This window comes from Trichosurus vulpecula, chromosome 9 (genome assembly GCF_011100635.1).
Source record: "Trichosurus vulpecula isolate mTriVul1 chromosome 9, mTriVul1.pri, whole genome shotgun sequence".
Taxonomy (NCBI): domain Eukaryota; kingdom Metazoa; phylum Chordata; class Mammalia; order Diprotodontia; family Phalangeridae; genus Trichosurus; species Trichosurus vulpecula.
Genome location: NC_050581.1, coordinates 140727753 through 140743741, shown reverse-complemented (window position 1 = coordinate 140743741; position 15989 = coordinate 140727753). Strand labels below are relative to the sequence as shown.

Sequence of the window (15989 nt, the reverse complement as noted above, 5' to 3'; positions counted from 1 at the left end):
CATAAAAGACACAAAACAAATACATATGATTTGAGGAGGGAGAGCTATTGGAGGTGAAGGGGAGCAGAGAAGAAGAGGGGAAACTTCTTATGGATGGTGAAGGTAGCTCTAGGCAGGGTGTGCATACTGTGCCTGTGCAAAGGCATAAGCTGGGAGACAGAAGGTTGTATGGAAGAAAGGGCAAGAAGGCCAAAGTAGCTGTACTATAACGTCTAGGAAGGTGGGGAGTCATACAGAGGAAGGCTACAAAGGAAGGTCATGGCTAGGTTGTGAATAACTCTAAATGACAAATTAAGGAGCTTGTATTTGAGCCATTGGTCAGACCTGAGGCACAGAGACCAATGACAAGAGTTTGGGCAAGAGGTTAGGTTCTGACCTAGAGTGGCAGTGGAGTGAAGAGAGAGAATCGATCAGATGCAAGAGATGCTGTGGATGTAAATATGACAATATGTGGCAACTAAAAGTATACATAAGGTTGAAAGATCAATAAAATGTCACACAGAATAAGAACTTTATTGAGAATGATTTACTCCACCTGAACCACTTACTCTCTGAATTGGAAAGTATGAAATGAGGAAGTTTCAACTAATTTCAAACTGTTTATTTAGCTAAGTATTAGTTTTTTAAATGTCTTCAATCTAAAGAACAAGTCCCCTGTATTGAACTTACCCTCTTGCTGGTCCTCCCACAGAAACCACTTGTAGAGGGAAAGGCCCTCGTCCACCCCGTCCTCGTCTGCTTCCAGCCCAATGGCCAACAACGGTGCCAGCTATTTCTAATTTCCCTCCCTGAGAAGGAATAGGTTGGACTCCTGCACAAAAAAGAGAAAAAAATCTTTACAACCACAGAATTAAAGGTGCTTAATGGAAGCATGTAATTCTTTCCCCAACTTTGTTTTATATGAAGATTCCCTCTTCTAGTTATAGACTTCATTATTATTGTGTGGAATACCCATGTCTACCTTTTTTTTTTAATTGCAAAAGAGCATTTTGTTACTCTTTAATTATCCCAGTTATTTCCAGCACTAGATCTGCTTCTCTTATAAAACAAATTGTAAAAACCTTAACTCCTGTTGTCATGGCACTTCCAGGTACTCAAAAAGCCTGAATGATGTAAGGTGTACTAGGCCTAAAATGTGCCTTAGGCCATAAATAGAAGATGCTACCTTTTCTTAAGCAATTTAACATTTGCCTTAACCTATTATCTCAGTTGACCTTAGATAGGAACAGATTCTGTAAAGTGTGCTACTTAGGGACACCTTTTAATAGAGCTTAGCTATCAATTTAAAAAGCTAAGAAACTTTTTTGTTAGATAAAGAAAACATTTTTCCTGTAATTCTGTGTTGTTTAAAACCTATTCAATTTTATTTCTTATTGTTTGTCAAATTTTAATGTCTGGTATCAACAAGCTCAAGAAGGGTCATAAGTATTATTTGTTAATTAACTTAGATTAACTACTGCTGTGTTACACATGGTTCAAAGCTCTATAACCCATCCAAGAGCCTACAGATACAAAAGAGAATTGTGTCTGAAAAAGTGAGAGATTTATGTATGAGCCAGCTAGCAATGATGTGAATATCAGTGTAGATAATGAGTTCCTGTCAGAGCTCCACATAGAATGAAACTCTCCCAGCAAGGGAGAAGTGGGATTTAAGCTCCCTCACATAAGATCCTATAGTCCCTTGTCTTGGTCAGGTTGTTATGAGCCCCTAAGGAAGAGGTGAAAAACTGGTTGATAGTCAATGTCCTCTATCCTTATAGTGCCCCTACCTCCCAACCTCACTCAAATTCACCCCAACCATTAGCTAATTCCAGGGTTAGGCTGGGGAAATAAACAGTGTCATAGAGAACATTTGTTAGGTCAAGGAGCAGATGCAGCTTTGCAGAGAATCTAATAGAGAAATTAGTAAGGTAGCACAATGGAAGGAAAGGAAAGCTGTGGAGGAAACCATCCTGGTAAAGGCCTGGATGGGAGAAGGCAGTGGTAGTGAAGGCAGACAGGAAATGGAAGGGGGAAGGGAAGAGCAACCCCATGAGCCTGCAAATAACCCGGGGCTGATCTTTGCTACCTTATTGCTATTAAAAAAAATACATCCTGCCACGCTGTGTAAGTATATTGAATAGACTGAGTTGATAAGATGATTTTGGTGAATAGTAAAAGTACATCAGCCACTTAAAAGCACAGAACTAGCTTATCCTGTACTGTGGAATCAATGACCAATGTTAAATATGTGCCATAAATTCCATTTTAGGCAGAAGTCATCAGCCCTTTCAAATTAATCATCCTTATCTGACATATTCCTGAAAAACAGATTATAATTAACGTTCAAAAACTTTATGCCAGCATTTCTGGTCTGGCATTAAAATCTACCAAATTTTGCTATCTTCTACTGGGAGATGCCATTACATATAAAACAATGACACTTTTTTTCAAAAGTAGTTCTTCCTATCATGAATATTAATTAGTTAAGATGGTTAGATGCATTTGAAAACTCACAGGAGGACACAGCAATGTATTAAGAGGTTACTAAGGTCTGAAGAAAGATTCTAGCTGAGGCTAGCAGTTAGTAAATGCCATCACAGGGACCTAGAGGGAAAAATTCTCTGTAGAAGAGGGCAGCAGTTATTAGGCAGTTAAGGAAGAAGAAAAACTGGCCATCAGTAGAGGACCATCAGACCATGGTGCAGAAGCTGTTGGCAGAAGCTCTAAAAAAGGTGTAGGTATAATTACCGCCCTGTAACTTGCTAGTCCTGCCGCTGTCACTGCCAGAGAAGGCTGCGGAGTGTCCTGCTGTGGCTGCCACCCGGAAGGCACGGTAAGCACCTGTCGCTACTGTTTCCCCATAAGGGCCTCCAAAGCCATAGACTCCTGTTAGACCCAGGGCAGAGAGAGACAGGGGATTCACCAGGAAGGAAGAGTTACCTCGGTGCTTGGTTCTAAGTTGTGGTGACCGCCTCATTTAAATATGACTTTAATAAATAGAAAAACTTACACTGAAAGCTGATTGAGGAATGAGTTATCTTGTTAAACAACCTAAGAACACCTCACTACCCTAGAGTTTTGGTTAAAATTGGCAAAACATGGGCATGTCACTTCCCCAGGACTCCTTCCAGAGAGTTGATCCAGACTATGTATCAATATTACCTTTGGGCAAAGGCTGATTTCTGGAAGGTTCTAATGACTGGAACTAGAGAAGGGAGAAAGCTCCCTAACATAACCATTAAAGAATACATTTACAGATAGAGAGAAGGTGTCTATCTTGGTTTGAGTCACATTCACAAACTTCGTTTCTAGATCCTGATTTTCCTCCCAGTCTTTTGGCATAGATAAATGGAACTTTGAAAGTGTATATAGTTTTTGGCATCCCCCTCCACTGCCCACCCCCACTGCAGCATTCATAGGTATTACTAACAATGATGAACTCTAAATATTGTGTTTAGTGTGGACAAATTGAACAGCATTAGAAACATAGCCCATATTCTACTTTAGCCATTTATGTGACTATTATTAGACACAATAAAAGATATAAAAGTAAAAGAAAATACATTTGAGTGAGTAAAAAACTTTTGCCTTTCACATGTACTTACCAGCAAAACCTCTACCCCTGCCCTGAGGTGGTGGGACTGGCCCAAAGTGTCGAGGATACATTGAAGTTGGATAGAAAGGCAGAGCAGGAGGAGGTGGAAAAGGGAGTGGATGATTCGGCCGGGAGAAATTTAATCCTTCCAGGATGCTTTGGCGCATCTTTTCTACCTTGGCAGCCTGCTCAGCCTAGAAATCAAATGCATAATATATTTTAAAGATTTTATCAATAATTTAAACTGTTATAAATTAATACTGAAAGAAAAAATATAAAATTACTAGGACACATCTAACTGCAAAACTATCAGCCGATAAAATGATAATTTTTTAAAGCAGTATCTTCAGAAATCTGGGAACACAATCTGAGAAACATCACGTAGACAGTTTTTTGAATTCTTATTAATATACTCAAAGGTTATTAAAGCATCTTCAGACCAGAAATATTGATAAACTAAAAAAAATTACAACTTTTATACGACTTTTAAAAAATCCTTGGTGATTTCCTCCACCCCTCTTCTTAGAAATATGCCAAGCCCAGGGTGATATGCAGAGTGGAGAGTAAATGGATATTGAAAGAACGGATCAGTAATCTTCCTTCCAATCCACGTACATTCATTGCCTCTTTTTATCTTTACATTAATATTATTGAATATTTAGCATAACAATCACCATTTATAAATGTGGAAAGCAGGACACAGAGTACTGAAGAGACCTGAGTGCAAAAGTTAATATAATGAAGGGGATTTCCCTTTCATTTCCTCTTGGTTGTTGCTGCTGTAATATAGAAATGCTCAAGACTTTTATGGATTTAGTTTGTATAATTTATTATTTTATAACCCTCACACAGTACTTGATACACAGTGGATGCTTAATGACTGACCATTTATTGACTGATCCTCCAACTTTTGGTTTCTTTGCTATTTGCATTGGAAAGAATTAAGGAAACTGCAAATGTATAACAAGATTTCCTTCTATAGAAGAAAATACAAATATAACTTTAAATTTGTTTTAAAATTTATGTATTAGCTTTAATAAAAATGTTCTATTTGTTTCTGTTCCTGTAAATCATGAAGAGTTCACCCCTGTAATGCTAAGATAACCACTACTTCCTCTAGATTAATCTCCCCCATCATTATATCTTCTTAGGGATGGGATAGGAATGAGTAGGTGGGGTGAGAATAAGTGGGTGGGGAATAAAAAGAGGGTCTGGACTAGTGAGGAAAGTACTTTGCCAATGCCAGAAGACCACCCACAAGTCTGCAATATAGTCTTCGCAGTGCTTGGGCATTACAGGTTAAGTGAGGTGTCCAGGTCTTGCACTCAGGCTCCTGTGACACCAGACAGGCAGGCTGGCTCTCCATCCATTACGCCATGCTGCCACACTTAGATGTCCACTAAGCACTGCTCTATTTCTCTCTCAGTTATAGCAATTTCAAAAATTTAGCTATTTTCGCACAAATGTGTAACAAGTTTGGATTTATCAACTGCTAAAACACAGACACACATCATTCAGCTAAGAATGACTCAGTAATCCTCAAAACCAACAAATATTTATTCCACATTTACTGTGCACCCAGCTCTATGGGGAACATGGTCTGTTCACAAAAGCAACATTTCAGATGATAAGTACAGAGTAAGTGGACAAGAGATACAGAAAGAATTATTTATTTGCACAAACGAAAGCAAACAGCAATGTTATTCACATTAGAAACTAGAGTCCCACAATCCTACATCATATTCATTTATGGTCACCTACCTGACCATCACAGAGGTCAATGAGTGGAATTTTCTCCCGGCTTGCTTTGATGAGTTTGGTTTGGAAGAGTTTTCCATCAAAATACATCCAAGGACAGCAGTGCTCCCAAGGGATTGGCTGTCCACATGCGTCATTTGCAAAGAGTGCCATATCCACACCACTCATGAACAAAGCTGACAGTTGAATTCCTCGTGGATCTAGGTTCTCAATCTTTAAATGGAAAAAAAGTAACTTCTATGGTATAAAAGTACTACCGTTTATAATTCCCCCTTAAGAGTTAAGTTCTTCAAGGCTAAAATGGGAAATTCATTAGCTAAAGAATATTATTAACAATTTTAATACCAACTTTCCTATTACATTTTTAAGCTCTTCAGAATGATTCTTATTTTAAACTCAAATTCATAAGAAGTTTTGTAGCACTTTTCTTACTACCATCCTTTAAGGTAGCTCCCAGTATTGTCCCCACTTTAAAGATGGAAAAACAAGAAGAAATGAAAACTTAAACAAAGAATTTACGACTTGTAGCTAGCAAGCTGCAACTTCAACTTGTTCTTCAGAGTCTGCTGAGTACAGTACTACCTTATCTTTACCATTCTGCCTTGTTACACATTTCCTTACAGTAAAATGAGCTTTGGTTGTATTAAACAAATAAGAATATGTTTTATAAATATACCAAAACATTCGCATTGAAACATCAGATAATTAGTAATTGTCTTGCTTAAATGACTAATTCCACAATGCCCTTATGTGTAAGGATAATACACTTATTTTAAATTATGAAACAAAATTTTACAGGGGATTGTTTAATTTTGTTTTTATATAACCAATGCACTTGGTAAATGCTATTGACTGATTATAATCTAACCACTGATAGGTAATCCTCAATTTCTGAATACAGGATCCATGCAAAGAAAAAGTTACTGCCTGAGAGCAAGTGTTTTTTATGGAATCAGGGTCCTCTAACCAGGGTCAAGGATGATGTTGTTTAAAAGAATCTTTACTCCAGTTACTGTCTATTTAAGCTGCTGTCAGGAGGTAGTCTCTAGCAGGAATACTGCAAATAAAGTAGGTATCTAAGAACCTAGTTATTTTATCCAGCTCTATGGGGTCTTATTCTGTGTGGCTGCCTCTACCTCTTCACATTGATATAGCTTATCAACCTCAATTTGTTTTTTGTTTTCAACAAGGTTACCAGACTGACTAAAATCAGTATAATGCTGTAGGCAGAGTTTACCTACATGATAGAAAAGCTACTGTGGAAAAGATGGAAGTACGCTGACTCAACCATAACACACCAACTCAGAAGGTGGCCTTTCAGATGCTCCAGGGATCTGCACCTGGCCTGGCAGCATTTATTTATTTATTTGTTAAATCAATGGCCTGGATGATGAAATAGATGGCAAATATGTTTATCAGATCTGCAGATGACATAAAACCATAAAAACAAATTGGATGGCAGTATTTGAAGACATCCTGACAGACTAGAACATGGAATGAATTGAAGATGACAAAATTTCATAGAGATAAATGTAAAGTCTTAAAACCAGGTTAAAAAATTTGCTTGAAGGCAAAATGAGAGAGGCATGAGTAAATTGTCTGAAAAATGGGGAGTTTTAGTAGGCTACAATCTTAATGAGCAAGAAATGTGATACAGTAGCCAAAAACTTAATGAATATGAATTAACAGAAGAAAAGTGACCAGAATTAGTTCTGGTGATATTTCTACCACAATCTGTTAGCAGCAGTGCATGAGTGCAAACACACCCACAGACCTGTGTTCAGTTCTGGGTACCACATTTTAAAATGGAAATAGATAAACAAAAGAATCTAGATGAGAACATCCAGGATAGTTGAGCACCTTGAAATCATGCCGTATAAATATTATTAGCTGAGACCTAAAGTAGATTTGGGGATGGGGTAGAGGAGGGGAGTATGCAGAAACACACAAGAATGTCTTCAAAAATATGAAGAGCTGTCAGGCAGAAGAGGAATCAGAGCTGTTCTTTCTGACCATTAGTAAGACAGAACGAGAGAACTCAGTCAAGGCTGTCACAAGACTGAGGCTTGATTCAGTACCACGTCCCTAACATATAGCTCAACCTAACAGTGGGAGGGCAGAAACAGAGTGTCCATCCACACAGCTGTCAGAACTACTGCTGAAGGCTCGGGGGTATTGGCCCTTACTCTGTACTGTCCCCAGTGAATGCACCACTTCCAGCAGCTTCTTTCCCAGACAAAGAACTCCCCAGGCTTCTGAGGAGCCCCAAATCCAGTGTCAGTCAGGCCCTGAGTGCCTTGAGGAAAGAGTCTTCATTTTAACTGTCTTTGGATTCCCAGCTTAGCACACTAGTATTCATATAGAACTAGACAGTAAGTGCTTGATAGATTAAAAATGATTATTTGGCATGATTTCTTTATAATGAAAATCTCACAACATTTAAATGATTCCACATGTCCAGGTTTTGGACATACTTTGTGGCATCAAGATCCTAAAATTCTTGAAAAGTCAGTAGAATGAAAGTTCTTGGAAGTTAAAATAGTGTATATTAGCTGGTAATGGACTATGCTATCTGAAGTTCCTCAGCAGGAAATTAACTATTTTGGCCACAGCATCATTGCACGAAACTATCTGGAATGAGGGCAGTATCAACAGCCAATAAACCACTTATTTTTTGAAGTTGAAGTAATTCAGGTTTGAATGATTAATGAATATGGTTGCCAAAAAGTTTAACAGTAAATAGATGAGAACTGAAAAAAAAAACCCATAGTATTTCACTATTTTAACTATACACATTTAACTAGTACATATATTTCTAATTTATGCTTGCATACTTTCATACTTAGTTTTCATTACAAATTTCCATTGATTTTAGGTTTTTTCTTTTATATGCTAGCAAGAATATGGTTAACTCTTTGATTATCCATGTGAATGACTTAGTTTGTAATTATCTATGAAAATTTTCCAGTACTGAGCTGTTTTCCCTCTTCTCACCCTGCCTGCTTACATGCTGTCAACTTCTCACAGCAGATAATAACATTTTAATAATAAATCTGTTGTTCTAAGAACAAAAACTAGAGAATAAATTCTAAAGCTCAATATGAATGATCTTATTGGTGCTATCAAATTAGCCTTTAGTAAGCTAGGGCAGAGTTCACCAATTTTTTTTTTCAGTCCACTGAATTTAACTAGGATACCTTTCCAGGAGATATGGGGGGGAGGGGTAGGTGGGGGGGAAGAATACTCCCCTTCCCAGAAAGGTATGTCCATTTCACCTGTCTATCTAGACCTCCCAATATATTTCATGGAGGAGATGGCACTTAAACTGGGCTTTAAATTATAGGAGGTTAAAAGGTAAAGAGAGAGAATGAGGACACACTAAGAATAGGGAAGTAGTTTGAACAAAGCCACAACTATGGGGAAGCAAAGGTATGTTTTTTGGGGGGAAAGAGGTCTAGTTTAGCTAAAGCATCTATGATGCAGGAGAAATAGCAGGAGATAAGACTGGAAAGCTTAGGGTAGCAATGGATAATAAAGGGATGCCAGGAGTTTGAACTACACACCTTTATATTGTTTTATAGCATACAAAGTATTTTCATTTACATTACCTCATTCCACAACAATTTTGTGAGATAGGGTATGAAATTATCATTCTTATAGAAATGAGGAAACTTAGGCTCAGATGACTTTCTAGAGGTTACACAGCTAATAGACAGGTGAACTAGAACCAGAACCCAGGATTTCTAACTCCTATTCCAGTCCTCTTTACCCCTGGGCAAGCCAATGAGGGACCATCAGTAACTATGGTGAATCGAATTTTTCATAGATATTACTGACCTCTAACATGCACATTACTACAAACCCTTATTACTAGGTTTGACCACACAATGTTGACTACATTTTTGTTCATGTTTCTGTACTAAAGTATTTTAAAGATATGCCAATTCTTTTAAGTTATTGACTTAGCCTTATATCTTTATCTATATATCTCTACATGCATGATATATACACATATATAGAATACCACCTTATATAGCTCTTGTGCTTTACATAATCTTCACTGGATTCTAAAAAATTACCTAGTGATGTAGGTAAACTATTTTCATATCCATTTAACAGAGGAGGAAACTGAGGTATACAGAGAGTGACATAATTGATAATTAGTGAAGCATGGGTTAGAAGTAGAAGTCTGGCACTATACATATATATGTATTTGCATATATACACTATATATAGTACATATGTATATACATACTATATATGAAAAATCTCTTAACAGCTTTGGTGATGAGTATGATCTTGCCAGACATATATAATAAATATACAAATACTCACTGATAATATTAGTAAGAGTTTAACAACCAGCCTAAAGACTATTAATTTTCTTGTAATAATCTTCTCAGGTAGGTATTACAAAATATCTCCATTTTATGGATGAGGAAACCAGGCTCAGAGAGCCAACTGATTTGCTCAGGATCACAATTAATAAGCATCAGGACCAATACTTGAGCCTAGCACGGCCAACTCAAAGACCAGTGTGTCCACTACACAAACAAAAGCTGTTCTTCTTTCCACTACAGATTCAAATTCCAATTCTGTACCAGCAAGCACTGTAGCATACCCAGGATGGCCAGCTAGCACAGGTTCTTTGATCTGCTTTTAAAGGAAAAATAGCTTTTAAAAGAGGTCGACAATCTTACTTTAAACAAACATAGATATCATTCACTTGGTTCAGGGGAGAGGTCAGCACCCTGAACGTAGAAAAAATACAAGTAGAGAAAATGGCACAGATCAACAGACAGGGCTTCTAATTGTCTGAGAAATTAGCACAGATCAACAGACAGGGCTGCCAACGGTCTGACCAAAGCAATATATTCATAGTCACCAGACAGAGAGAGAAGCATCAACATCTGGGTTTTCTAAGCTGGGGGCTCTTTAATATAGGCTACCCAGGGTCCCGTCTGGCCAAATCACAAGAACGTTCTTACCATGAGTGAGGCCCAAAGCAAAATGCTAACCTAAGGATATATATATATATAGCCAGAAGGCATCACAACCTTCCTGTTTCGGTGCCTAATTACCAAAAGGTGCGAAAGCCTTCAAGCAAGCAAGCCTCTCCATAGACAAGCCTCCCCTTTAAACAAGCTCCTCCCCCAATGGAATGCACATGACTCAGGATGAATCACAGCTGTGAGCTGGACACGTGGTCATATTAACCTATTCATGGACAGGAAAGATCTTCCTATTCCTATTTCATTAACATTAAAAATTCCCAGTCAAAGAGTTAGCAAGGGAAATAATTTCAGGATCCACCAAAACAGACCTTCTTCTGTATACATGCTAAGAAACAGTGAGGATAATTGAAGCCTTTTAGAATTGGAGGAAAGGGGAGGTCACATCAAAGGAGAGAGGATCAGCTGCTCAAATAAATGAGACATGTTCACAATTGTTAAGTTCCAAAATAACACTAGCTCTACTAATCCTAAACCTTACTCACATAATGATAAATTCTTTTCCTTTACTATGTTAATTTTTATTTAAAAAAAATTTTCCCCTTAGGGCAGATACACAGGCAGAAATGCTTTCAAAATTACAACTTTAATATTTTTAAAACAGTTCTTTAAAAATGGCCTGGCAAAGTGATGGCAAAGGAGCTAATGTGCCTTCACTTCAAACTTGGGAAGATATCTGTTTGCAAGTTTCCATATAAAGAACTATTCTGCTTTTATGTCACAAACAGGGAACAGCATTTCCCCTTCCTAGCCCCAATATTAAGACTTCTTAAGAAAACACTTCTTGGAAGGTTTACTTAAATCTCCATTTGCAGGCTAACAATCAGAGCTTAAGATTATAAAGGGGAAATACTCTCAACATCTCTAAGAAACATGCTACACCAAGTCACTCCCTTCTTCCCTTCCACCCACAAAAGTTATTTATATAAGTGCCAGAAATGTATTTTGATATTTATAAGAATGCACCTATTTAGTTCAATACTAATTTTACTATATTCAGTCTAGATATTTACACAATCAAGTACATATTGAAATAAAATTCTGATGCAAAACCATATTCCAAGCAGACAGCTCTTTATGGGACCACTATGAGTTAATATTGTAAAGTACTCTGCATAGGGTCTGGCACATAGAAGGCCTTAAAAATACAAAAATAGAAAGATGGTGGCCAGAAAGCAGGGACTTGCGTGAGCTCCCCCACCACATCCCTCCAAAAACCCATAAAAATGGCTCTGAACAAATTCTAGAACTGCAGAACCCACAAAACAGCAGAGGGAACCAGGGCTCCAGCCCAGGACAGCTTGGATGGTTGCTGGGTAAGGGGCCGGCCAGACCGGGGGCCAAGTGGAGTGGGCCCTGGTGCCTTGAATCAGTGAGCTGTGGCAGTTACCAGACTTCTCAACCCACAAACACCAAAGACAACAGAGAAGGTTAGTGGGAAAAGCTGCTGGGGACAGAGTGAAGGAGTTCACTGTGCGGGACAGGTGCAGCTATAGAACTACAGCTGCAGTTCCTTCCGGCCTCAAGCCCACCCGGTGGGAGGAATTAAGTGGCGGATCAGAGCAGAAGTGTAGAGCCTGCTTAAGATCTGAGTCCAATCCAGGTTGGCGGTTCGTGGGGGAGGAGGAGGAGTGCTGGTGTGGCAGAGTTGGCTGTATAGAAATAGCTCTGAAAACAACAGCGCATCCCCTCAAGCTTGGAACAAAGTACTCTCTACTCTACAAACAGTCATACCCTGACAAAAAACTCAAGGGTCAAGTAGTTGGCTGGGAACATGGCCAGGCAGCGAAAATGGACTCAGATTCAGATCCAGACTTTGGAATCTTTCTTTGGTGACAAAGAAGACCAAAACATACAGCCAGAACAAGTCAACAAAGTCAAAGAGCCTACATCAAAAGCCTCCAAGAAAAACATGAACTGGTCACAGGCCATGGAAGAGCTCAAAAAGGATTTGGAAAAGCAAGTTAGAGAAGTGGAGGAAAAATTGGGAAGAGAAATGAGAGGGATGCAAGAAAATCATGAAAAATAAGTCAATGACTTGCTAAAGGAGACCCCAAAAAATACTGAAGAAAACACCACTGTACAAAATCGACTAACTCAAATGGCAAAAGGGCTACAAAAAGCCAATGAGGAGAAGAATGCCTTGAAAGGCAGAATCAGACAAATGGAAAAGGAGGTCCAAAGGATCACTGAAGAAAATATTACCTTAAAAATTAGACTGGAGCAAGTGGAAGCTAGTGACTTTGTGAGAAATCAAGATGTTATAAAACAGAACCAAAGGAATGAAAAAATGGAAGACAATGTGAACTATCTCACTGGAAAAACCACTGACCTGGAAAACAGATCCAGGAGAGAGAATTTAAAAATTATTGGACTACCTGAAAGCCATGATCAAAAAAAGAGCCTAGATATCATCTTTCAAGAAATTATGAAGGAGAACTGCCCTGATATTCTAGAGCCAGAAGGTAAAATAGAAATTGAAAGAATCCAGCAATCACCTCCTGAAAAAGATCCCAAAAAGAAAACTCCTAGGAATATTGTTGCCAAATTCCAGAGCTCCCAGATCAAGGAGAAAATACTGCAAGCAGCCAGAAAGAAACAATTTGAGTATTGTGGAAACGCAATCAGAATAATACAAGATCTAGCAGCTTCTACATTAAGAGATCAAAGGGCTTGGAATATGATATTCCAGAGGTCAATGGAGCTAGGAGTAAAACCAAGAATCACCTACCCAGCAAAACTGAGTATGATGCTTGAGGGCAAAATATGGACTTTCAATAAAATAGAGGACTTTAAAGCTTTTTCAGTGAAAAGACCAGAGCTGAATAGAAAATCTGACTTTTGAACACAAGAATCAAGAGAAGCACGAGAAGGTAAACAAGAAAGAGAAATCACAAGGGACTTACTGAAGTTGAATTGTTTTGTTTACATTCCTACATGGAAAGATGATGTGTATGATCCATGAGACCTCAGTATTAGGGTAGCTGAAGGGAATATACGTGTGTGTGTGTATGTATGTGTATATAGACAGAGGGCACTGGGTGAGTTGAATATGAAGGGATGCTATCTAAAAAAATCAAATTAAGGGATGAGAGAGGAATATATTGAGAAAGGGAGAAAGGGAGAGATAGAATGGGGTAAATTATCTCACATAAAAGTGGCAAATTCTGTAGGAAGGGAAGGGGGGACAGGTGAGGCGGAATGAGTGAATCTTTTTCTCCTCGGATTTGACCTGAGGAGGGAATAACATACACACTCAATTCAATATCTTACCCCACAGGAAAGAAGGAGGAAGAAGATAAAAAAGGGGGGATGGGATGATACAAGGGAGGGCAGATAGGGGGATGAGGTAATCAAAAACAAACACTTTTGAAAAGGGACAGGATCAAGGGAGAAAATTCAATAAAGGGGGATAGGTTAGGAAGGAGCAAAATATAGTCAGTCTTTCACAACATGAGTATTGTGGAAGGGTTTTACATAATGATACACATGTGGCCTATGTTGAACTGCTTGCCTTCTTAGGGAGGGTGGGTGGGAAGGAAGAGGGGAGAGAATCTGGAACTCAAAGTTTTAAAACATGTTTTTTCCACGCAACTAGGAAATAAGATACACAGGCAATGGGGCATACAAATTTATCTTGCCCTACAAGAAAGGAAGGGAAAAGGGGATGGGAGGGGAATAGGGTGACAGAAGGGAGGGCTGATTGGGGAACGGGGCAACCAGAATACATGCCATCTTGCAGTGGGCGGGAGGGTAGAAATGGGGAGAAAATTCGTAATTCAAACTCTTGTGAAAATCAATGCTGAAAACTTAATATGTTAAATAAATTTTTAAAAAAATACAAAAATAATATAAATGGTTAGTATTTTTTTAATTACAAAAGAGAAGAAATGGAACAATTCTAGATGGTCCATACACACTTTTAAATCTTCTTTAATCACTGAGAAAAGGGAAAATCTTTGGGAAATTTTATAATTTTAGGTGAATATTGAGTTTCATAGATTAAGAAAGATTTCTTATAACAACAGGTCATTTTATTGATAGTACCAAAGGTGCACCAAGATTACACACAGTTCTGTCATCATTTTAGGCTAAAAGGAAGGCTAGTACATGCCATTTTATGTTTTGCACTAGGTACCTTGTCAACGACAATTATACAAAGTACATATGATTGTTAAAATAGCAAAGTACTAAAAACAATCACTACCTAATCTCATTCCCTAACACCAGAAAGAACCTAAACATAGTAATGCTGGAAAGGCCTACATGTCTGATGGTATGGAAATGAAACATTGTTAATAGTAAGCAAATAGGCATTTAATAAGTATTCACTGATTTGCTTAATAATGTATAGTACTGCATTAACAACTCATTTCCAAATTGGGAATTTACTTTCAAAGAACAGTTTATTTAGAATATCAAAACCATGAATAACATCTATTTTCTTTAGCATAGTATAGAGAAGGAAATGTATACGTAAGATTAAGGTACTATATCCCACACAAAATGAAATTCAGTTTCTGCAGTTTGATTATTATCTAAATGTGAAGTCATGTTTATTACTAGCTCATGGGAGTAAACTAAATGTCAAATTGTTATACTATATGCCTGGGATGTCTAACAAAATTATAAAAAATAATCACACGGATAACATGAGGCACCCCTCCCCCCCTTAAAATAGTTTTTAAAGTTTGTCATTTTTCTATCCTCTCCATGTTGAACCTAAAATGAAATTGGCAAAGGTTTCTAAAGCAAGATTAAGGAAAGATATTTCCTTTTCCTTTATGACAAGATCATAGATTTAGAACTCGATAGGCCTTAAAGATCATCTACATTGAGCCTCACAACTTTGCAGACGAGGAAAATGAGGCCTAGGGCCTTTAAGTCACTTGTCCAAAGTTGCACAGGCAGAGAGCTACGATTTGAATTCAGGTCTTTGAACTCAGGTCTTCTGAGCCCAGGCCTTTTTCTATTCTACCGTGCTAATTCTTCAAAATGAAATGAATGGCTGGTGTTGGTTTGCCAGTAACCAAGGAACGTCTCCTAAGAATAAAAAAGGAAATACTTAAGAAAATCACTCATTATCAGAGGTATGAAAAGAACCTTAATGATTTATGGCAATGGATGATGAGAGCACGTGAACAACATGAAGTTCTAGAAAATCCATTTTATCGAATAGTTTTAGCTTCTACCAAACCCTTACTGGATCAAGTTGCTAAAATCTCAGGTGTTTCTTCTTTTGCCCTTCTGTTGCAATGGAGGTGAGTTAATAAGCAGTAAAGTGGTCATAAGGTAAGACAACAACATGGAGATAAAATTTGGACAAAGACCAGGGTGGATAATGAACCCTTAAAAATCAACAGTTCATTAAATCATAAATTGTGAGCAGAAAATGATTTAAAAGTTGTGGAAAACATCCCAACTACTTGAAAATGAGACAAAACTCAAAATCTTTTTTAATAAGGACTGGATAAACCATTTTTAAAAGTCAATTTTCCACCAGCCCTTTGAAATCTAGAACCTCACTTAGACATCTATGTAAATGAAAACTATCCTTAGAGTAAAGTATTTAATATGCATTTTTAAAGTTGAAGGGACCTTTAATTTCCTCCCTACTTAGCATCTTCGATTTGGTAACTTTT

The 15989-nt window shown here is 37.8% G+C and overlaps 1 protein-coding gene across 4 annotated transcripts in view; it reads right to left on the bottom strand.

Annotated features, from left to right (window-relative positions):
• FAM120A (family with sequence similarity 120A) overlaps positions 1 to 15989 on the bottom strand; it is a 149708-nt gene that overhangs the window by 12755 nt on the left and 120964 nt on the right. For 2 of the 4 annotated variants that reach the window (XM_036737606.1, XM_036737607.1), the window contains 4 exons: positions 5339 to 5548; positions 3588 to 3771; positions 2731 to 2868; positions 670 to 811 (listed from right to left, as the gene is read on the bottom strand). In XM_036737606.1, coding sequence (XP_036593501.1) covers positions 670 to 811; positions 2731 to 2868; positions 3588 to 3771; positions 5339 to 5548 — 674 coding nt within the window. The remainder of the gene's footprint in view (positions 1 to 669; positions 812 to 2730; positions 2869 to 3587; positions 3772 to 5338; positions 5549 to 15989) is intronic. The other 2 variants (XM_036737608.1, XM_036737609.1) reach the window with 1 other exon arrangement.